The sequence below is a fragment of the Barbatula barbatula genome (assembly GCF_947034865.1).
Source record: "Barbatula barbatula genome assembly, chromosome: 15".
Taxonomy (NCBI): domain Eukaryota; kingdom Metazoa; phylum Chordata; class Actinopteri; order Cypriniformes; family Nemacheilidae; genus Barbatula; species Barbatula barbatula.
Window position 1 is genome coordinate 21,750,107 of NC_136778.1, and position 23,893 is coordinate 21,773,999.

At 41.0% G+C, this 23,893-nt stretch overlaps 3 protein-coding genes across 3 annotated transcripts; 1 reads left to right on the forward strand and 2 right to left on the reverse strand.

The window, feature by feature from the left end:
* Positions 1-15,078: 15,078 nt before the first annotated feature.
* zpax2 (zona pellucida protein AX 2) lies at positions 15,079-19,374 on the reverse strand. The gene is made up of 13 exons (XM_079475615.1): positions 19,157-19,374; positions 18,914-19,064; positions 18,633-18,838; positions 18,438-18,555; positions 18,086-18,288; positions 17,881-17,995; positions 17,593-17,762; positions 17,418-17,521; positions 16,777-16,907; positions 15,981-16,170; positions 15,755-15,917; positions 15,474-15,585; positions 15,079-15,397 (listed from the first exon to the last, which is right to left on the reverse strand). Exons 1-13 carry the CDS (start codon positions 19,241-19,243, stop codon positions 15,327-15,329), a joined length of 1,821 nt encoding a protein of 606 aa, XP_079331741.1. The 5' UTR covers positions 19,244-19,374; the 3' UTR covers positions 15,079-15,326.
* Positions 19,157-21,076, reverse strand: LOC306905179 (uncharacterized protein). The gene is made up of 9 exons (XM_079475616.1): positions 21,033-21,076; positions 20,904-20,959; positions 20,749-20,841; positions 20,542-20,666; positions 20,258-20,398; positions 20,002-20,052; positions 19,694-19,861; positions 19,533-19,629; positions 19,157-19,374 (listed from the first exon to the last, which is right to left on the reverse strand). Exons 1-9 carry the CDS (start codon positions 21,050-21,052, stop codon positions 19,295-19,297), a joined length of 831 nt encoding a protein of 276 aa, XP_079331742.1. The 5' UTR covers positions 21,053-21,076; the 3' UTR covers positions 19,157-19,294.
* Positions 21,077-22,457: 1,381 nt separating this feature from the next.
* Positions 22,458-23,679, forward strand: kcns3b (potassium voltage-gated channel, delayed-rectifier, subfamily S, member 3b; the record flags this gene model as incomplete). The annotated part of the gene is given in 6 exon segments (XM_079475466.1): positions 22,458-22,659; positions 22,662-22,941; positions 23,044-23,275; positions 23,279-23,326; positions 23,328-23,593; positions 23,595-23,679. Coding segments are annotated over 6 exon segments (1,113 nt in total).
* Between the last annotated feature and the right edge of the window lie 214 nt (positions 23,680-23,893).

The window sequence follows — 23,893 nt, forward strand, 5'->3', positions numbered from 1 at the left end:
AGAAGCTCTGTTAGGTAGGCTATAAGTGATCAAAAGAACTTTAAAGTCAATACGATACTTAATGTGAAGTCAGTTAAGGGTTAATAAAATTGGGGTTATGTGATGGTATTTTCTGGACCTGGTTAGAACTCTGGCAGCTGCGTTCTGAACTAACTGTAGTTTGTTTATTGATGATGCAGGACAAACACTAAGAAGCGCATTACAGTAGTCAAGTCTTGAGGTCACAAATGCATGAATAAGCTTCTCCGCGACAGCAACACATAGAATATTTTAGCATTTAACAACATTTCTTAAGAGGAAAAAAGGCTGTTTTTGTGACATTTGAGATGTGATTTAGAAATGACAGGTTGCTGTCTAATATAACGCCCAGATCTTTTTCTGTATTTGTTGGACTTGCAGGTTATAATCCGAAATATTTGGTTTATGTGTCTTTAAAGAAACCTTGCTGTGTACATCTTGAGACAAAACAAACGCACTGATATACTTTAAGAAATGCCAGTGCAAGTTGTTTTCGATCAGACACCTCTAACATGTAAGTTAGTCTGGGACTAGGCTTACTAGGCAGTTTTGTATTATTTTATAAGGTGCCCAGTTCATATGAATTCATGCAGTCTCATTTGTTTTAATAGAATTTCAAAGACAAATTCCTTTCTTTCTTTCCCTCCTATGACATACGGCTTTCAAAAAAAAGGAGGCAACTGAGGAGAACAATGACACCTTTGCCGATGTGGCATCCATCAGCTTACCAACAATATGTTGCATTTTAGAGGCACCAGGTATCCATGAAGCACATTTACCTGGTGCCTTTTGAGAGAAACAATGACGGGGTAAAACAAATAGGGGCTGACTATGTTCAGGTGCAGCACCATATATTGTATTACTTCATATGTATATTGGAACAAAACTGTAAAAATAATTAACAGAAATATATTTTTAGCAGGTGATGGAGCTTGATGCTGATGTGAACCACCATTACATCTTTGTTGATGAAGTCATCACCGTGGACGGAACATCATTGGCCAACAGGCCACTGTCCAAGTGCCTGGACAACGTGGTGGAAACATCTCCATGTGCGCTATCTCTGAAGATGGTGTCATAGGACGTAGGCCATTACTTGGCTCCTATAACGCTGCACCATCGCATTGAGTTACTCAATGAGGTTGAGCGGCCTGTCAAGGTGAAGGGGTCACCTATGTAATTGTGTGGGATAATGTCAGGTTCCACCATCCAGAGGTTGTTCAAGCATGGTTTCAGGCCCATCCCAGATTCATGACCCTCTACCTGGCTCCATATTCTCCTTTCCTCAACCCTATTGAGGATCGTTTGTCAGTATGGAGGTGGAAGGTCTATGATCGCCACCCTCCTTCAGGCCATGGATGAGGGATGTGATGACGTCAATGACGAGAATCTGCCAAATGATCAAGACAGGCTTGATCCAAATGAATGTAATGTGTGTGCACTAAATGTTATGTTTTTTTATTTAAATGTTTACATTATTGAAAGTAATGAAAAATAAAATAAAAACAAATTTGTCCAAATGATTGGAGAGGATGTCTTCATTGATCCTTCACTTGATTACACATAGAAAGATATTTTGGAAATTATAGATTTTATTTTATTGAATTATTGAATTTTATTTTATATTTTTATTTTATTTAATGATTTTTATTTTATTTTATTGAATGATAGCCCTTCCTTGAACCGCCACCTTAACGTGGTGGAGGGGTTTGAGTACCCGAGTGACCCTAGGAGCTATGTTGTCGGGGGCTATATGCCCCTGGTAGGGTCTCCAAAGGCAAACAGGTCCTAGGCGACGGGTCAGACTAAGAGTGGTTCAAAAACCCTTTATGATGTTCAAAATAACAAGGACCGTGACGTCGCCCGTTATGGCGCAACCGGGGCACCACCCTGGAGCCAGGCCCGGGGTCGGTGCTCGTATGCGAGCGTCTGGTGGCCGGACACCGGGCTCAGCTCGGGCGGCAGTCGGAGGAGAGTGCCTCGACAGCCCGATCCCTGGACACGGAAGCTAGCTCTAGGGACGTGGAACGTCACCTCGCTGGCGGGGAAGGAGCCTGAGATGGTGCGTGAGGTTGAGAGGTTCCGACTAGAGATAGTCGGGATCACCTCTACGCATGGCTTGGGCTCTGGAACCACACTGCTCGAGAGAGGATGGACACTTCATCACTCTGGAGTTGCCCATGGGGAGAGGCGGCGGGCTGGTGTGGGTCTGCTTATAGCCCCCCAGCTCTCCCGCCATGTCTTGGAGTTTACCCCGGTGAACGAGAGGGTCGTTTCCCTGCGCCTACGGGTCAGGGTTAGGTCTCTCACTGTTGTTTGTGCCTACGGGCCGAACGGCAGTGCAGAGTGCCCGACCTTCTTGGAGTCTCTGGGAGGGGTGCCGGAAAGGGGACTCCGTCGTCCTACTGGGGGACTTCAACGCCCATGTCGGCAACGACAGTGACACCTGGAGGGGCGTGATTGGGAGGAACGGCCCCTGATCTGAACCCGAGCGGTGTTCAGTTATTGGACTTCTGTGCTAGCCACAGTTTGTCTATAACGAACACCATGTTCAAGCATAAGGGTGTCCATCAGTGCACGTGGCACCAAGACACCCTAGGCCGCAGGTCGATGATCGACTTTGTGGTCGTTTCATCTGACCTGCGACCATATGTTTTGGACACTCGGGTTAAGAGAGGGGCGGAGCTGTCAACTGATCACCACCTGGTGGTGAGTTGGATCCGATGGCAGGAGAGGAAGCTGGACAGACTCGGCAGACCCAAACGTACTGTAAGGGTCTGCTGGGAACGCATGGCCGAGTCTCCTGTCAGAGAGATCTTTAACTCCCACCTCCGACAGAGCTTCAACCAGATCCCGAGGGAGGCTGGAGACATTGAGTCCGAGTGGACCATGTTCTCTGCCTCCATTGTCGAAGCGGCCACTCGGAGCTGTGGCCGTAAGGTCTCCGGTGCCTGTCGAGGCGGGAATCCCCGAACCCGGTGGTGGACACCGGAAGTAAGGGAAACCGTCAAGCTGAAGAAGGAGTCTTATCGGGCCTGGTTGGCTTGTGGGACTCCTGAGGCAGCTGACAGGTACCGGCAGGCCAAGCGGACTGCTGCCCGGGTGGTTGTGGAGGCAAAAACTCGGGTCTGGGAGGAGTTTGGTGAGGCCATGGAGAAGGACTATCGACTGGCCTCGAAGAGATTCTGGCAAACCGTCCGGCGCCTCAGGAGAGGGAAACAGTGCCCTACCAACGCTGTTTACAGTGGAGGTGGGAGGCTGTTGACCTCAACTGGGGATGTCGTCGGACGGTGGAAGGAGTACTTCGAGGATCTCCTCAATCCCACCGTCACGTCCTCCATTGAGGAAGCAGAGGTTGAGGGCTCAGAGGTGGACTCGTCCATCACCCAAGCCGAAGTCACTGAGGTAGTCAAGAAACTCCTCAGTGGCAAGGCACCGGGGGTGGATAAGATTCGCCCTGAGTACCTCAAGTCTGGATGTTGTGGGGCTGTCTTGGCTGACACGCCTCTGCAGCATCGCTTGGCGGTCGGGGACAGTGCTTCTGGGATTGCAGACCGGGGTGGTGGTCCCTTTTTTTAAGAAGGGGGACCGGAGGGTGTGTTCCAACTACAGGGGGATCACACTTCTCAGCCTTCCCGGGAAAGTCTATGCCAGGGTACTGGAGAGGAGAATACGGCCGATAGTAGAACCTCGGATTCAGGAGGAACAGTGTGGTTTTCGTCCAGGCCGTGGAACGCTGGACCAGCTCTACACCCTCTACAGGGTGCTGGAGGGTTCATGGGAGTTTGCTCAACCAATCCACATGTGTTTTGTGGATTTGGAGAAGGCATTCAACTGTGTCCCTCGTGGCATCCTGTGGAGGGTGCTTCAGGAGTATGGGGTCTGTGGTCCTTTACTAAGGGCTGTCAGGTCCCTGTACGGCCGAAGCAGGAGCTTGGTTCGCATTGCCGGCAGTAAGTCGGACTTGTTCCCAGTGCATGTCGGACTCCGGCTGCCCTTTGTCACCGGTTCTGTTCGTAATTTTTATGGACAGAATTTCTAGGCGCAGCCAGGGGCCGGAGGGTGTCAGGTTTGGGGACCACACGATCTCGTCTCTGCTATTTGCGGATGATGTTGTCGTGTTGGCCCCTTCAAACCAGGACCTTCAGCATGCACTGGGACGGTTTGCAGCAGAGTGTGAAGCGGCTGGAATGAAAATCAGTACCTCCAAATCCGAGGCCATGGTCCTCAGTCGGAAAAGGGTGGCTTGCCCACTTCAGGTTGGTGGAGAGTTCCTTCCTCAAGTGGAGGAGTTTAAGTATCTCGGGGTCTTGTTCACGAGAGCGGGAAGGATGGAACGGGAGATTGACAGACGGATCGGTGCAGCTTCTGCAGTAATGCGGTCGATGTACCGGTCCGTCGTGGTGAAGAAAGAGCTGAGCCGCAAGGCGAAGCTCTCAATTTACCGGTCAATCTACATTCCTACTCTCACCTATGGTCATGAGCTTTGGGTCATGACCGAAAGGACAAGATCCCGGATACAGGCGGCTGAAATGAGCTTCCTCCGCAGGGTGGCTGGGCGATCCCTTAGAGACAGGGTGAGAAGCTCGGTCACCCGGGAGGAGCTCGGAGTAGAGCCGCTGCTCCTCCACATCGAGAGGGGTCAGCTGAGGTGGCTTGGGCATCTGTTACGGATGCCTACTGGACGCCTTCCCCGGAAGGTGCTCCCGGCCCGTCCGACCGGGAGGAGACCCCGGGGAAGACCTAGGACACGCTGGTGGGACTATGTCTCCCGGCTGGCCTGGGAACGCCTCGGTGTCCCCCCGGAAGAGCTGGAGGAAGTGTCTAGGGTGAGGGATGTCTGGGCATCTCTGCTTAGACTTGCTGCCCCCGCGACCCGGCCCCGGATAAGCGGAAGAAAATGAATGAATGAATGAATGATAGATTCTGTAATAGTTGGGTAATTTGAAGTTTTTTCACATGCTAACACGCATTGTTCAATACTGAAGTCACATTTTCAGAACTCTTCACACATTCAGCAAAACAGAAGTCTGTGCAGTCCAAACTGTGAATTATTGATTATTATAACCTTTATTTAACCAGGAAAAGTCCCATTGAGTTACAGTAACTCTTCTCCCAGGGAGTACTGGCCAAGATAGGCGGCCAAAAAGTTGCAAAGAAAATAAAACTACTTATCGTAGTACACAGACTATACACATGCATAAAACATTGTATTTAACTTAAATAAATACAGACATATAATTTTAAAGGTACCTAGTTAAAACCATTACACCGTTCAATCAGAGTTTACTTTAAAAGGTTTTTAAAAATATTAATAGATGGAAGTGATTTTAAATTTAAGGTGTTTTGGAGTTCATTCCAGACTTTTGGTGCATATGATGAAAAAGCCTTTTTACCAAATTCTGTTTTTGTGGATGGAATAGTTAAATATATATTCTTGGACTACGTTGTTCTGTAAACACTGTTTTGGTTAATAAGTAAATTTTAAATGTAAATGTGTAATTTACCCATTAGTGCTCTGGCAATAAAAAGGGAGAGAGGGAGGGCCATTTTACAGTTTCATACAGAATGCAGTGGTGAGTCCTAGCTGTTGCATCTGTAAGGACACGTAAGGCAGAGTGATATAATACATCTAATTATTTTAATAAAAATGAGGTAGAGTGGAAATTAAATCACCATAATCCAAAACTGTTAAGAACGAACTGTCCACCAACCTTTTCCTTGCTGAATAGGGAAAGCACATCTTTAGTCTAAAATAAAATGAGTTTTTTTAAAAGGCTCTCAATATGGACCCCAAAAGACAATTTATCATCAATCCAAATGCCCAGGTATTTGTAAGAAGTTTTCATTGCTTTCAGACAAAATGCATTTAGTGACCACGTTTTTAAAAATTCACATTTACTTTTGTCATTCATACTCTACAACCTGTAAAACACTATATACAGCATGTTCAACACATCTTTCAAATGCTAACACATTGCTTGTGAAATGGTTAAAACCCCATTGACACAGAACAATGACACATTTCATGCACTTCTGCAGTAATTATTTAAAAACTAATATATTACATAATACTTAAGTACATAAGCAGACAATTAAATAAAATGATTTTTTCTTGAAAGTTTTAGAGAGAGGACTAGAACCCTCACAATTATTTACAATGAACGAACAACTACCCATGTTGACATTTTATCTTTATCTTTAAATCTTTATCTATTTTTTACAGTTATTATCATAGCAACCCTGGAATTTCCCTTTTGACTGTAATTGTTGGTATTATATTAAAATGGCAGCATTTCAGATTACATTTTGTATAGTACATTCAATACAGTAAAGTGAAAATTGGTTATTCTTTATAAAATAATGATTCATTCAAACTTCAAAAATAAAAGTCCATCGTTTATGTAATGCTCCTTGTTGTTAGTGTTTTTAGTTCAGCGTGTTATGGATGAAAGGCATGTTTTCGAGTGTTACGTTGTAATGAGCTTGTTGAGGTGTTTTGTTGGTCTGAGTGAGTTTTGGAGGTGAGATGAACTCTTTGGTCATGTTGGTAATGCATGTGTGAAGAGTTTTGAAATTATTGCTTCAGTACTGAACAAGGCTTGTTAGCAGTTGAAGTTTATTGCCTTATGTCAAAAACTGTGTAATCTGTCTTTTACAGATCTGTAGCGTATTAATTTCAGCACTGAGGCCTAAACACGTATCTTGTATTGTTTGCTATTAAATGAACTGCTTGTTAAAAGTCCTAAACTGAAAGAAGATCATACTATTGTGTTTCGGTGATTGGAATTACTAGTACCAAAGCGAGCAACAAAAACTGTAATTATGAATTTAATACTGGCAATAAAAATGATGTTGGACCTTATGAACCATGACCATTTAACACACCAATTAAAGCTTCAGTTTGCACAATCTGGCACCACAACAGACCTTCAGGACCTCAGCAGTTCATGAAAGATGTTTTTCCAGTCCAGATGTACCGTGTTTCGCTGATTCAATCATTAACCAGTAGCCTCATTTGAAGGATCTCTCCAGTGTCCGTGTTTCATATCTCCAGCTCTTTTCATGCGAAGGTCTCCGGGTTTTCTGACCTCAGGAGTAAATCACAGCCCGGCCTCCGGTGTTGACTGCTCAACAACCCTCCACCGCTGGCATCTCACGATTCTCACTTGTAATCGTCCATACATTTCAAAAAACGTCATGCACAATGCAACCACATTACATAGCTGATTTGGGTTGTGTACTGTATGTCTTTATAAGTTCTGTCATCGTATACGTTCACTCCATTCATCATTTTACTGATAAAAGAACTGCAGATTTGGGGGAGTGTGTGTGACATTACCCAGTACTGCTTCTCCGTGTGGGAAAGGTATGTCTCTATGAGCCGGGTCTCCTATATCACACAGCATTCTTCTGTCAGTACACTGGATCCCAGCTGATTTAGTGTATCCTTCCTAGAGCAATATCAGCAGAACATCGAGACGCTTTCCAGCGTGTCCAAGACATTACTCAGAAAACATGTTTAGTAAACGTGAGGTGTACCATTTCAAACATTCGGCTTGATGTCCATGCAAGGAATGTAAGGTATTGAGGTCACAATGCTGGTCAACTTGATCTTTATAAACAATGAAAACACTTAACCCCTGACCGCTCTTTCCATTAATGATCTTCTGGGAGTTCATTAGAATGAAAACATTGGTGGAAAGTTTCCTTTCTTTACTCAACAAAACACTTGACTCTGTAAAATGTGTTCGGTGCCATCACAAAGATACGTAGTCTTAAAGTACTGTACACCTAAGCAGGTAACGTGTTTTCATTGTTGACAGTTATTTCAATATCAGTTTGTACACTGAAAGTATAGTTGTATGTTTTGAAGTGAACTTCAAGACTTTTTCTATTTCCTCTAGACTTTAAAAAAGTAATATTAGAAGGAATACTGAAGTTACTTTTATGCTTGAATGAAATGGAAAGGGGACTGGGGCTGTCAAGCTCCAAACGTAAAAAAAATTCACTGTAAAACATTTTGGTTCAACTTAACAAAAGTGACCTAGTGGCCTTTAAATATAGAGTTCATTCAACTGAAGAATAGTAGTCAACAACATGAGTTTGCACCCAATTAAGTTGACATAACTCAACATTTTAAGGCAACCAGGTAACTTATATATGTAAGTTAACCAACAAAAAACAACAATATATTTTTCAGTAGCAAAGTTTCTTGATAGCTTTGTGTTATGGAACAGACCCAAAAATATAAATATGAATGAATTATTACTTATTAATATGAATAAAAAACATGATTTCATTCACTGAAAGAAATCGTAAGAGAAAAGAACAGCTTGGACATTCTGCTAACGTCTCTTGTGTTCTAGAAAGAAGGTCACACGGGTTGGATTTTGGATTGACATGAGGGTAATCACTTTGCTTGAACTATCCATCAAAGTTCCTTTAAATCCATGCAGGGCAGATTTAATGAGACGGCACTCAAGGAGAAATCCCTTGAAGGAAATCCATGGATGAAAAGTCTTATATAGTCCAGAACTTTAGAATGTCCGTCGCATATTTATCATTGCCTAACAAAACAAGTGCATTCTGCAGCTCATATTTTCTGCGTTTGCGTGTCTGGGGATGGCAGCTGTCCACAGATTCATCACGGCATGCAGCTCACAGCTGCTCGACAGCATCAGTGCATGAGCAACGCCCCCGCGCCCCTGCGTACTCGAAGAAATATTAGGTTTATTTGGAAATACAAGATACTTTAGATACGTTTTTTTTCCAAAAGAGGCCTTTCAGATTCTATCTGCTTCTGGAGTGTTGAAGTCCCCGGTGAAGAAAATATTGAGTGCAAACACGCATAAGAAACTTCTGCATGCTTTGAGACCCAGGATGATTTCCAGACATCCAACAGATATTGTACAATACTGTACAAAGACGGCGCATTTGATGTGATCTGGAATAGTTTTCAGAGGATGCCTTCCCGACAAACCCAGTGAAATCTCAGACCTCCTTTTCCTCAATTCATAATCTTGACTGCTCCCGCTATCGTGGATAAGGTGTGGGAAATGTCCTATCGGGCAATTCAACGATGCTGAAATACTTGGATTATAAATCCTAGTCCTATTAAGCGAATCTGAACTTTTTTTATCTGCTCAAAAATGCCCATTGAATGAAACAGATTTGACTCATACGACCCTTTATCTTCTAAGTCTATTTAAAATGTTAAGGCATAGTAGACCCAAAACTGAACATTCTGTCATCATTTATTTACCGTCATATCAAACCTGTATGTGACTCTTCAGTGCAACACAAATAAAGGTATATTTGAAGAAATGCCTCAATGGTTTTGTGCTCACACAATGAAAGTCAATGGGGTCCAAGGTTGTTCAAACACCAACATTCTCGTGGTGTTGGGGTGAAAAGTTCCTGAAATGTTATTTTTGGTTCAACTTCACCATGTCTCAGGCAAGTGGACGTTGAGTTTTCAGGTCAATGTGAATATCAGGTCTTGTTGTTGGACCTCAGTCTGAAGATTCCCGATGCTTCTGTGCCCTTTCTCAAAGGCACCGCACCCTCATTTCCTGTGGTAGGGGGCCGTGGAAAAGCTTGTGCTCTCTGATAAGGGGAGCAGGAGGGAAACTCAGAAATGGCCTGTAATCACAGCGCTGGATGTTGGTAATCAGGAACAATTCAGCATCTTGTTTGCTTAGCCATTTGTTTGGCCGGTAGTAGGTAATGTTTAACAAAAAACACTGGAAAGTCATTATATTGTTTTGTTTCAACGTGAGTGATATAGATATTACATACATTAATGTTCAATCTGTTATTCATATCCAAGAAAACAGGTGTTTTGACAGTTTATAATGGTTATAATGGTTAAGGCAGGAGACTCTCTCGGAGACTACATACAGCCACAGAAAATAATAAGAGACCAATTCAAAAGATTTTTTGTCTTTCTTTATATCTTAAGGTACAGTATGTGTTAAGGTAAAATTATCAATTCAGTTTCATTCTGTAAACTACTAACAATATTTATCTCGAATAAAAAAAACGTTTGTTTGCATTTATTTGCAGAAAATTCTAAATAACAGAAAAGACGTTGTATATATTCTTTTTACCTCAAATACTGCAAAACAACAAGTTCATATTTACACTGAAAAAAAGTTTGTTGGAATGACTCAATTTAATCATGTACATGTTAAGTTTTTTTAAAAACGTACTTAAACCGCGTGGAACCGATGCACATGATTAAATTGAGTCATTACAACAAACTTTTTTTAAGTTTACGTTTAAGCAATACAACAGTAATATTTGTACATGTATTTACGATATGTTTAAAGTGATGAGCTGGATTTTTCATGTGTGTCTTGTGATGCTGTCAATTCATCTAAAAATGAAGTTTTATTTATATAGTTTTATTTTATTCATAATATTTTTATATCGTTTAAAATATTAAATATTTAGTTTTGTTCAAAACATTTATTGTAGTGTTTAAAAACTGAAACAGGAAGTTCTTCTGAACCAGCTTTGTTTATGACTTCCAAAGTGGTCTATGGACCCCAATATAAAACGTTCTGACCCGCCTCTGGTTTCAAGTTCAAACACACATTGAACAGCAGCATTTTCATGCAAAGCAAAAGGATTCCTGCATATGTGTTTGACTTTTTGTCTGGTTTAAATGTGTGTAGGTATCTGTTTTGCAGTAGAGATCGCTTGTGAGAGCGCAGGGTCTTGATTTAGTGTTGCATTGGTCTGTCAGAGTTCTCTGGTATGTGGAACAGACACTTTATTGATGGTGAACAGAGGGGCGTCTGCCTCACTTACACGCAACACTTCAGCTGGGGAGATGAAGTCGCGGCTTTGGGTTTGTTGCCATGGAGATTTTCCTGTGTAAACAACTTAAGAACACATTTGAACAATGTTATTAATACTTCACAGTACAAAACTTTTAAGTCACAGTCATTGTCAAGAAATGCAAAAAAATCATTGCCTGCTCGATGTTCCAAAAAATATTGTACATTCACATTGTGTACATGCAATGCACATGTTGTCTTAAGAAGAACAACATCCACATGTCAGTGGATCTTTACAATTAAATGCTGGGATGCATTTTCATTTTTGTGCATTTGACCTTTATCTAAGCAAAAGTGCAGGTGCAGAACCGGCCATCTCCATCTGAAGGACTTGTAAAGCGACCAATCACAGTTCGGTTTGTTTTTAGGTACACAATCTGTGCTGTGTAAACATCACTCTCCGATTGCAAGAGGTGTACGCATCTGTGAATCTCTGCCGAATATGGTGTGATCTTTTACCGTGCTGCGTATAACAAAATCAATAGGAGATTCATTATTAAAGTATTCATTGTATAGATTCATGCATTTGCATACTGTGGCTGTTTAAAATAATAACACAAATACAGTAATTCTGTGATCCGGTAAGGGCTCGAAATTGGGGCAACGAGGGGGAGTGGAGCCCATGGATTGAATTTCAAGGGGGGCAGATTCCTCACCTCAAAATTTATAGGATTTCCATCTTTTATAAATAGCCTCCAAACGCTATGCACATTTCATACATGCATAAAGAGGGGTCTTCTGGTTTAGAAATATAAAAGATCCCCCCCTAATGAATGTCTAGCAATGGATTTGATAAAAAGAAGCAAGGCCCATGTCAAACCTAAATATCAAATCCCATTATGTGTTTATTTACTTTCATTAACCAATGTGAGCGAATGTGTATCCTGTACAGACAAGAGCGGAAAAAAAACTCTCTTGCCATTTCCTAGTTTATCTGTTGAACTTCCTTGTGTGGGAACATTGCATTACTATTGTGTAGACACAAGCGTATACTATAGTAAAACTATGCACATTAGTTACATCAGCTCTTGACTTTAATTCATTTCTTCTCACGCTAGAACTTGGCAACACATCTCTGCATGAAAAGTAGCAGCCACATTTAAATCAAATGTTTCTTAGAGAGTAAAACATGAGATAAAATCTCCAAATTCTTTTTCCTCAATTACAGAGATAACAAAATTAGAAGCTTGTCCCAGTCTGCCGACAGCATGAAATGTTTGATAAACGTGTAGCTGAACCTTGAAGTTCCATCCCATTTGCAAAGAACTCGCAAAGCATCCCTAAGCGTTTCAAGAAAATTGCATTGAAATGTTAGTTTGAAATATCTGCTATCTTCAATGAAACTGAGCGATGTTTTAGTTTCTGCAGTGTTGGTTTCCTTAAACTAGAGCTAATGAAAGAGAGTCAGTCCACCCTTTCCTCCAGGGCTTTAATCAATCTGCCATTATCATCACCACTTTGAACCGCTGAATGATCGGCTCCAACTAGCCTGACAAAAGAAAGAAAAACAGGAAGTCAACATTTAGTCATGCAAATTGCAAAAAAAAAACATTCTTTTCAGATTCATTTCAGTTTAGTGTTCTGTATTGGCATGACATATAGATCACATCAGAAAACATAAAAAACAGCGCTGCCCAGAAAAACTTACTCTTTCAGTTCTTTAACATCCCTGAAAAAAACAACTAAGCCCATGATTTCCTTATTTTTTGTGTCAAGTTTGGCAGATTTTTTTGTCTTCATTAAAAAACATAAATCCTACCAGTTTTTTTTTGTTATGCATAGAAAGAGCAAGGGGTAGTTGTTAGTATGCGAGTCTGAAGCCAGTGCAGATTACACACGTGTGTGACCGGCCTGTGACCTTTTTTCGCTAAAGAACAAAGAAGAATTAGATACGATCATAATAGCAAACAGATTCTGCTGCATGGACAAAAAAATGCATTATTTCATTTTTCAACCTGAGAAATGTCTGTGTCAAATCAAAGTTGGATTCAGAGAGACAGCTGTAGAGACCCAAGAGCATCATTATTTATATGAAGTGCACTGTCATGGCACATATCAAAGAGGCCTAAAGAGTCATGTGATGATGTGGGAAGCATGTGCCTGAACTGAAATGTGAATTCCATTTAAAAGGCATGGCTAGTAAATGGCTTGCTTAAGTTTTAATACACTTTATCCCAAGCAGCTTACATTTTTTTGAGGTACATTTTATCCACATGTGCTCTCAAAGCCGTGACCCCGATCATGTAAAGGTTTGAGAACCATACACGAACAGTATACTCCCCTCCACATCCAGATGTTGAGGTTTTCCCCACAGACGTGCAGAATTTGAGTGAGAAAACATTTTGGCCTGTTTCTGGGGATTTGAGCATGCTTACAAAGTTATTTAACATCACAACATTCTATTGTTTATAAGTTATTAACAAAACATGAAAGCGACATTATACAGTACATATTCATTTAAAAAAAATGTAAACATGAATTGACGACAATATAAAGTGAGAGAGTAATTTAAAAGTACATGCTTTCTTATGTAATGCCTTTAGAGGTTTGAAAGTTTTCACTCTTCTGGGCCTTGCTTTGAATATTCACTAGGATGCAAAACATTGATATAGTCTGGCAACCCTCACAAGAGTGCATATGACACTCATGAAACTATAGTTTTCATCGTCATGTTACAGGAAAACCCCAAATATTTAGCTTCCATCTGAAGAATAACTGTGAAAGTCTTCTACTTGGTGATAAGAAGGACAGAATGGCACAGTCCGTGTTATCAAACAGAGCACATGCATCTTCATTCCAGACCGTTTCAGCGGCTATCTGTGTGAAAAACAATACAGACGAGTTTAACCTCTTTATGGTCTTTATCTAGACCGCCCGTTACTGCAGCAGGAATATAGATGGTGTTTATGGTTACACGTATGTGCGTTTATACAACCGATCAACTCTCTCTGCTTGTTGTCTTTCGAACATAAGCAGTGGCGTCCATAAATTAAACCAAGATAAACTGTATATATTAGGGTTTGGATGAATATTTTTAATGCTATCTTTATCAACATTTGCATTGTTGCAAATGCTCTTTACAGAAAAAAAACATTTCTGCACAAACACTAACGAAATGAAAATTCAGAAGATGTATTAACTCAGTCTCAAGTCTACGGCAACGGATCAAAAATGTTTGACACCATATTGCTCTTCAGAATGTCATCAAATTCCAAGCTGTGAGGTAAACGCTACTGGCTATTTAAAAAGGGAGGGGCCACTGAATGCATCACGCCTCATTTCCTGTTTCAGAGGAAATAGTTAAAGGTGCACATTTCAATGCTTTTGTTAGTAGACATCCAGTGAACTGTCAGTGACCTGTGGCAAGGTACAAAACATTTAATGGTGAAGAAAGTGTCATGTAAAACAGCATTTTGCATAGGGGCTCAGATACTTGAAACGTAGATATTTAGAATCGTTTCCAATTAAAAAAAATTAATTTGGTCATCTACACTCACATTCGAGTTGTTCCAAAATCTCTAGAGTTCCTTATGACATTTGAAAGAATGCTTAAAACCAAACAGGAGGAAAATTTACCCATTTATTTTGTTGAACAAGACTGCATTTTGAAGACTGTAGGACAGCAAACATTTCTGGGGCACTTTTGACTACTGTTATATATTTAGCCTACTATGGTTTACTTTTTTTTTAAATTCATTAAATTAATATTTGAAACCTCTACACAAAAACATTATGCGTTTGACTTCATGTGGTGCCACAATAACCAACAGGCAGATTCAATTCAAAAGCAAACCCCAGTGTATGACTTCAAATCCCTCTCCATACTTGTCACCGGCCTTCCGGTTCTTGTTGCACAAAATGTTGAACAAGCTTTTATTGTGGTCACATGATTCCCATTTCATCAGACCTGGAAATTGAAGTGTTTAGTCACAGGAGAGTTTGAATGAAAACATGATTTTAAAGATTAACTAGCGTGAACGTGGCAAGCACTCCTAGTGAAAATTCTTCAGGAAATTGTCAATCTTGAAGTCTTCCAATAAATTGTCAGCAGCAGAACATCAATGGTTCCCACCTGTCTAGTCCAACCATATTTAAGTACCACTGAAAAATATTGACTTAAGCATTTCATTTGTGTTCACTCATGAATTGACCTTACACTTCCAAATAGATTTTTAATTGAATTCATGCCAGTTTACCAGACAATAAAAGTGATCATGTTTGTAGACTTAAAACCATTTATTTAAGTTGAAATGCCATTTAGTGAATTACCACAGCAGTTACAGTAGAAACCAGTACATGCGTTTATAGTAAAATTAATTGGGCAATTTTACAGTTGAGGTAGTAAGCTTGAACCAAAAGCAGACCAAGTTAAACTAAAAAACTGACATGAACAGAGTAGACGTGATGACATTTTAAATTTGTACTTTCCATATCAGGTGGAAACTAACTGGAGTCCGATGTCTACATCAAAAGAATTGGGCCTATAGACACATGCTGTGGTTCGTCCTTTGTGAAGTCTGAGCTTCTGCGAACTGTTGGAGAGAGACAGGGCAAGGGGTCACATGTAGAAACGCACCCATAACCAAGATTAGATTTCTCATCGGTTACCTCGATTGGAGTCGCCTACACTTGGATTTCCTGGAGCCGTGCACTGTTTGAAACAGCTTCTATCACCAGCGCCCTCAATGTGACAAATGGCAACATCACAATGAACATAAACCTACAAGGAGAATAAGTTATTGAAGTTTAAATTACACTAGACCTTTAAACAAAAGGTTCATACGTAAAGATGTTTTTAGGTGCTGCCATTATTCAGCAATACAAGTGCAGTCTTTATAATATTAATTCATAAAATGCACAATTTTAAATGCTTGAAACTAATTCGTTACCCGTCTAGCCAGTGTGGAACCCTGTTCAACATCAACGTTCTGTTCATCTGTGAAATCGAAGGTTTTCACCTCAAATCTCTTGAAGTGCTCAGGAAAATGTACCCTGTCGTCTGGCATTACACCAAGAATAGTGGTTTGTTCGGGGTCTTTGGGACTTGCACAGCTAAAGAGAGTATAATCAGAACCGCTGTAGGATTTCTCTCACGCAGAGTGCTTTAAAACTCACCCATCAACTATTAAATCCCATCTAGGATTGGAGGTTCTGTCTTCGTGGAGTGTTGCCCAGCAGTTTTCCAGAACGACTGCCATCCTGGAATCTCTGGAATGATCCATACCCACCTCAAAATAAAGAGGCTGTTTTAGAAACTTCAGAACCGGGTAATCCTCATCGTGATAGAAGAGCCTATAGACCATATCTTGATGGGTTAGATAAAAAACAGGTTACAAGCTCAGATCGCTCATACATGCAATGCTTAGATATACAGTACATTAACTTTTCTAACATGTGAAATGAATAACCTTAACATAGAAAATCAATGGATTTGATCGTAAAACGAAAGTCGCAATGCCATTTCTGGTGAGCTTGTAAAGTATACAAAAGTAGTTGTTCAACAACTTGCAGCACAATGCGATTTTTGCCACCAGTTATAAATATTAAATCAGAAAAAGTGACTTAACAGATACAAATCGTTGCCAAAATAGTCTCAAGAGGAACGTTAACATATTGCCAACTGCAGGATCATCAGCCAGTCAGAGAAACTGAAAAGCCTGTAGACTTTGCACACTAGTCTCAATTGGATGAATGCTGTTGGAACTAATACTTTGAAAATTCACATTCAGATAGAATGTCTGCACGACTATTACATTTACCACAAGAAATAACCATTTTATATCCAAGGATAAGGTGGCGCTATACAGAAACTGCATATGATTGTGACCCCAGTTACCAATATGCATAAGAGCACTTTACAAGACTGCCATAATACAATAAAAATTCCAAGCAATGTTAAAGCTTTACATACCCTGAGAGAGTCTCAGCTGAACAGAGAGTTCACCCATCGCGACATCTGCACTGGGCTCATTAGACAGTGCGACGGATTGGAATACCACACTCCGAGTGGCATTTGCTGTATAGATGCAGGACACTGTGATACTGAAAAAAAAGTCAGTCACAAGTCCCCGTAAACAAGTTGTGATAGTTTTGACTTGGACAAACGATGAAAAGGAATTTCGAAGTAGAATACATGGTTGGCATCTTCACTGCGAATTGATTAGATTTATAAAACAGCAGTTGCATTTTGAAATTAAACTGGCAGCAGAGGTTACACACAGACAAGCATCTAATGGCTGAAATACGCCACAAGACTAAATCAGATTTTTTTAAACTAGACTTTATACACTTGCAGACTTGAGTTTCAAATAGAAGCCCAGAATGAGAAGCTAGGCAAAAATGTAAGCAAAAGTCCTGTAATGCATTTTGCCTTAACCTGCATCATTTGAGAAGGCAGAAGTGCATGTTGACATACATTTTCACCATTTACTACAAATGCTGCAATATTCTTAATTTCACTGGGAGGCCATATTTGCTACACCTCCAGACAACAATCAGCCATAAAACAAAGGCCATCTTTCCAGGTAACTTAGACTTCATCCAGCTGCTCACCTGTACTCTTTTTGTTGTTGTGCAAGCGATTCGTAGATCTTCTGCAGAGGTTCATCATGCTTCAATGTCACTTCATTCTCATACATGATGGTTTCCCCAACAAACTGAACAAGCACAATGTTAGACAGTGTACAACAACAGGAAGCACATGCATACAGTAGTCTCCTTCCAGTACCGTTCTTGAAGTCCCACAATCGCAGAGAGCAAAGTGAAAATAAGCAACGTGGTCGTTGTAGTAGAAGGGTTTGCAGGTCGGGTCTCTCAGAGACAGTTCACTGGGTTTCAGATCAGGTACAGATTCCAGTTTGGGTAGAACTACAGTCATTGTGCCGTTAGAAAAACACTCTGGTTCCAAAACAAATTTATAAATCAGTCATTAATCCATTTCAAAACAATCTGGAAGTGTAACAGTAAAGTAACCAGTCAAACTGTAAAAAAGGCACGATTGCAAAAAAGCAACAACCTAACAATGGTTCAAAGAAAGGACAGGTGAGGGAGAAATCTTGAAAGAGCCAGTCATTCAATGCATCTTGGATTTTCACATCAACCCTTCCCATGATTCCTGCCAGCTGAACAGACTTTGAGAACAAGAAATTAGTTAATTCACTTGGTCTTATATCAATGCTGTGATTGTCGGTGTTGGACAGGTTTGACATTTTGTCGAGTACCTCAAATACCACATCCGTTGACATCAACGGAACATCAACAATGAGATGACTGTCATTCTGATGATGTGTGTACTGCTGTAAAATCTTGTCGTCGAGCTCCCTTTCTCCCAGTGTGATCCTTAGTTGGGAGTGTGGAGTGCTGCCATACTCAACATAGATTTGGAAACACTCTTGTTTGCATAATCCTCCTGCTTTAGGGAGGACTGCAAACCGCAAAAAAAGCCATGTTAAAATAAACCTTAACATCAGCATAACAGTTGAACAGTTCTGCAGCCTAGTGGCCATCACATTTCCTACCCCGATCTCGTATTCAAGAGAATTAGCCAAATGTTCAGAAACCCAAATAGCTTACAGAAATCCTGTAATGAAGCTTCTAGGACTACGGATTGCAAGAAAGTTGTTCGTTCTGGCAAGATGACGAATTCAAAGATGAGGGGAAGAGTGTAGGTTGTAACACCAGGCTGAATATTCTGCACAGAACAATCATGTTGGGACATTAATGCAGCCATCGAAACAAGAGCTGAAACAGGACAGCACCCAAACGTACCTTCTGGACATTGGAATCAGAGAAGGACACTTGTAGAGAAAACGCTTTGGTGCCATTTGGGTAGCTGTGCTCCTGAAGACCAAAACCTTTACGAATGACCTCAGAGATGCTCAGCAGCTCTGAGCCGAAGGTGATGTTCCACAGCTGCACATCAGGCAAGTAGTAACCCACCAGGACATCAAACATCTTCAGCGTCGCTTGAGTATCTGAGCACAAACAATTCTCATGGAAATTAAGACAACCCTTCTGAACCCTAACCAATATGTTATGCCATTACTCACTGTCAGTAATCTGGGGCATCCAGGGTATCAGAGGGGTGGTTATGGGGAACAAAACCTTATACGTTGTGTTATCCAGCCCCTCGTTCCACAGGATTTCCATCATGGGCTCTATGGTGTAACTGATGTGGTAGCACTGTGTTTGAACATGACTCTGTAACAAATTCAGAAGACATGTTACTATGCTTTTTACAATTTAATGAAAGTAGAGGAAAAAATTCCCCAAAAGCAGCAGAAACACCCAACCTTGTAGTACCCATCAGGAGCACCGATGGGAATCTCAACTACTATATGGGACTCTGTGAAGGTCATGGTGTAGTTGCGACTGTCCATTTCTGCAGGCGTAAGTCTTCTGCCGTTAACTCCCAGGTGGACTTCAAAAATCTAAACTCCAGAGGACACCAAAGGGGCGATGTGCCAAGGAACACGCCAAGTAATCATATGACCAAACACAGCAGCTCCATCTGAGATCAAACCAGAGTACATGGTCTTCACAACTTCACATTAATTTGCATCCAATCTCAATTAACTGTAGATCATGTGAATTTGTGTTACTTTGGGAGGTTACCATTCATGACACCCAACAATGATACCTGCTGCAAATAACATGTGAAAGGCTCACTTGTTGGACAGGCAGCTGAAGACTCAACTATAGTCATCATCCATAAATCTCGGTACAAGACAAGTGACTTAAACACGATCATATCCACATCTGCAACCTGTCACAGAAGGACATGTCAGACACTAAAATAAATGTATAATGGCATTCAGAAGGATTCCTACTTTTTGCATGTAGTTCTCAGCCATGTTGTACGGGCTTCGCATCACCAGCCGCGTCGGAGAACTGTTAAGACTATAACCCATTCTTAGAATGTCCTCTTCATCAAAGGTCCTCTCTTCAGGGGTGAAGAGAATTATTTTCCAGAGTTCCAAGTTAGAAACAACTGCGGGCTGTAAAACAGAGCATTGTGGCAGCAATTGTGTAGTGAAAATCTGATATTGTGAAAGACCTAGAGGCCACAAAGTGGGAGAGGATGAAACTAATGCAGATATTTATGGATCCTTTTTGCAATGACACAAACCAGACGTACCCACTGTTCTAATGCGGAGTTCTTTTCTGGTATTGCATTCCTTACGGACACCTAATGGAACGCGAATTAAAGACAGGAAGCAAAAACACATTCCGATGTCACATGACATTTCAGAGCACGGAGAAAGCAAAGCAGTTGCAAGCAGAATGTGAAATCTTTCAAACCCAAGCTATGATGCATACTGACCACTTAAGGAATGTCTCAATTTTCCATATTCAAATATTGGTATTTTGAGAAAAAAAAAAACACCACTTGCCTCCATGAAGTTTGCCTCGCACAAAATCTCACGCGACATCATTTTATGAGGGCACGATTTGGTCACTTCATGGACAGTCTCAGAAAAAGATGGGAATTCATACAGTTTAAACTGTAGGGCTACAGTAAATTCTATGTCACCCTATACAAAAAAAAAGTACAATTACATAGTTCATGAACACACGCATGCTTTCAATTACAATCTACCCACGGTTTAATCCACTACCCGTGTGATAAACAAAAGATGAGCTTGTTAGAACAACGCAAAATTGATAAGGCATGTACCTTGTTTTGGGTAAAACAGCTCTGCCGGGAGGCCGAGACGATTGTATTACCCCAAGGATCAGATTTCTGAGTGTAGCCACACTGAGCTGCCAGGTAAGGTGTGAGGAGTACCGTCTGTGTGTCATCTGAAAGTGTCGAGCAGACCTGAATTGAGTCACAGGTGTGCCAAATCATTGACATACAAACAATGGGATACTGGCAACTTACTGACTGCATAGACCCCTAAAAGACCTCTGGTACTCCAAGAACCGAGGATGGTAAACTGTACTCTATTGTCAAGGCATTCAGCATGAATTCCATCTGAAACCAGAAATGGCCTATAAAGCATCTTAAACATTTTAGACGCCTAAAGCTTGGCTTACCTGCTAAAGTGTCTGCATGAATGAACACAGCGGGTAACACAACAAGCCATAAAACCCTAGGAGCGTAACACAAAGGCTTAAACACACTTCTCATGCTGAATTAAAAGACATCACTGTTACACCACACACCATGTTTCAACGCGTCCCATTCTCCGTAGATGTCGTAGATCTGGTTTAACGGAGAGGAAGAAGCGCTCCGGCTTATATATGATCAGCGCGTCTCTGCTGATTGCGCACAGGTGATGCGCGTAAAGATAGCGCGCTCCAACTGCGCCTTCACCAGACGGCGATCTACTGCCAACGTTCAGCTGCAGTTGTATGACTTTCTGGATACTTCACACGTACGTATGGTTTGGGTGATATACTGTATTTATTTGGACACCATCAGTTCAGTTCGCACGGGTGATATTTTATTGATGTGGTTCTGTATTGAGTTTTGTCTGATTTCTGTTTCTTGATATAATAACTATTATTCCAATGGAAAAAACGTTACAGTATCAATAACTAAGTCTGTTTGAGAAGTTTGAGAAACAAGTAAACTTGCATGCTTTTTCCGGGTGTCTGTTTGTTTGTACTTACGTAAATAATAACTTCTGATGTTTTTTGTGTTTCACAATTGTTTTACAGTTTTTTTGCATTTTGCAACTGATGCATTTTAAATGTCAATATTATGGCGTGGAGGTGGGAGGCAAAATCTTTACTCAAGTAATAGTACAAGTAACAAGTAATAAGTAGAGAAATTGTTAATAGTAAAAGCAAAAGTCACTTTTTTTATAATAAAGTAAAAAAAAAGTATGCAATGAAAAAACTACTCAAGTAGCTATTACTTAGTTACTTTGTATCTGATAATACTTTTCATTAAATCAATATTAATGCCAATGTTTATATATTATATTTTAATTAATATTTTTGATTATTATTATTATTATCATAAGTAGATATCTTTGCAATATACACACAGAGACTCAAGAATAGACAAATGAAGAGACAAGCATTTTTGTAAATTTCATCTAGTCTCAATGTCAATGAATAATAGATCATGTCCAACTAAAGTGAGTTTTGCATTTACAGTGCATTTAACTAAACTCAGAGCATTTGCTAATATGATCTATTACATCTCTAGTGAAATACAAACTGATTTTAGACAAAACTCTCATTTTGTATCACATGCGTGAGTTAAAGTACCCACTTTTCAATTGAATTTAAAAGCCAAATTGTTACAAAAGTGTGACAACTTGCCCCGACTCATATTTATGAACAGTCCTGAGAATTTAGTTGAGTTAAATTCTAATGGGTATGTGTCCTAAAGCATGTGTTAGTTAAGACAGCTAATATAAAAATATGATTATTGGACACACATGGATTTTAGGCAATGTGTCAATAATTTTTTACCGCATATACAAAATCTAGATAATGTAGCGGGGATTTGTTCTTTGTGTAGTCATGCTTTGAGTATTGTTGACATAACTAGCCTTACACTTTTTACCATTTCTTTAGATAATGCAAGGACACCTTCCTGGAGTTTCCTGAAGTGACTGAAATAGTACCTCCACCATGGTGTATGGACCAGTTTTTCACCACAAGAGCATTGAAGAAGATCTGGTTAACATCAACGTTGGAGGTATCCAGCACAAGGTGGAGCGCTGCGTTCAGCTCCGCTTCCCGAACACGCGCGTGGGTCAGTTAGTCCAGTGCTGTAACGTCGCAGCCATACTGGAGCTCTGTGACGACTACAGCCCCGCCGAGGGGGAGTACTACTCGACAGGAGCCCACAAGTCTTTCACTGCGTCCTCAATTTCTACCGCACGGGCCACTTTCACGCTTTGGAGGAGCTCTGTGTGTTTTGCTTCATTCAGGTGATGGAATACCTGGGCTTTTGTGTGATGGATCTGGATGTCTGCTGTGTCGATTGGTTTCTGGAGCAAAAAGACGTGAAGGAAGAGAATGCTGAGTCTGTTTGTGATGCGTCGTCCGGAGCGGTTTCAGTCGTCGGGGATGACATGGAGTTTGAGGGCACGTGGTGCTCAGATATGCGAAGGTTAATGTGAAGATCCCGCTTGAAGATCCCAATTACTCCAGAAGTTCGAAGGTCGCCGCTGTGTGCTCGTTCATGCTCAATCGTGGCCATGTGTGTCCACAGTGTGCCCAAGTTCAGGCACATTGATAGCAAGTATTCTGCCTGTTTAGAGTTTATCTGCATTATTTTCTTCTCGGTGGAGGTCACCCTGCGAGTGGTCGCTGCTGCTTCCCTTTTGGGAAATCCTTTGAATATGATCGACATTGCTTCCATCTTGCCTTTCTACGTCATACTTGCCTTCGAAGGTTTTGACGAGGAGGACACTGAGGACACCCAAGGTCTGGTCAACATCGGATAAGTGGTTCAGGTTCTCCGGTTGATGAGGGACTTCAGGGTCCTAAAGCTCTGCGAGACATTCAGAAGGCATGAGCGCTTTTGTGGAAACACTGAAACATTGCCACCATGAGGTGCGGCTTCTCATTCTTTTCATTACCCTTGGAATATCATTCTTCTCAACGTTGATCTACTATACCCAGAAGGAGGACGCTTCGACCAAGATGTCTTCCCCTCCTTATTGTTGGTGTTGGGCCATTGTTTCCATGACAACAGTAGGCTACGGGGATGTGTATCCACAGACAGCGGCCGGGAGGATTGTAGCTACCCTTTGCATTCTGAGGTCTGCTGGTTGTTTCCGTACCCGTCACCACAATCATGAACAACTTTTCTAAATATTTTGAGAGAAATAATGCAAAAAGGTGACTTTAAGCATCAAGGAAATACAAACTTTGCCACTTTACCGATTGCTTCGAAATGTAAGTTGTACAGAACCAGAGACAAAAGTATTATGATTTTTATCCTGTGACTACCAGATCTAAAGGTCATGTAACCAAACGCACTTATACCAGCAACATATACAACAGTATATAGTATATAGTACGAGCTGCTAGGTCTTTTATTAAATGTCTTATTTATT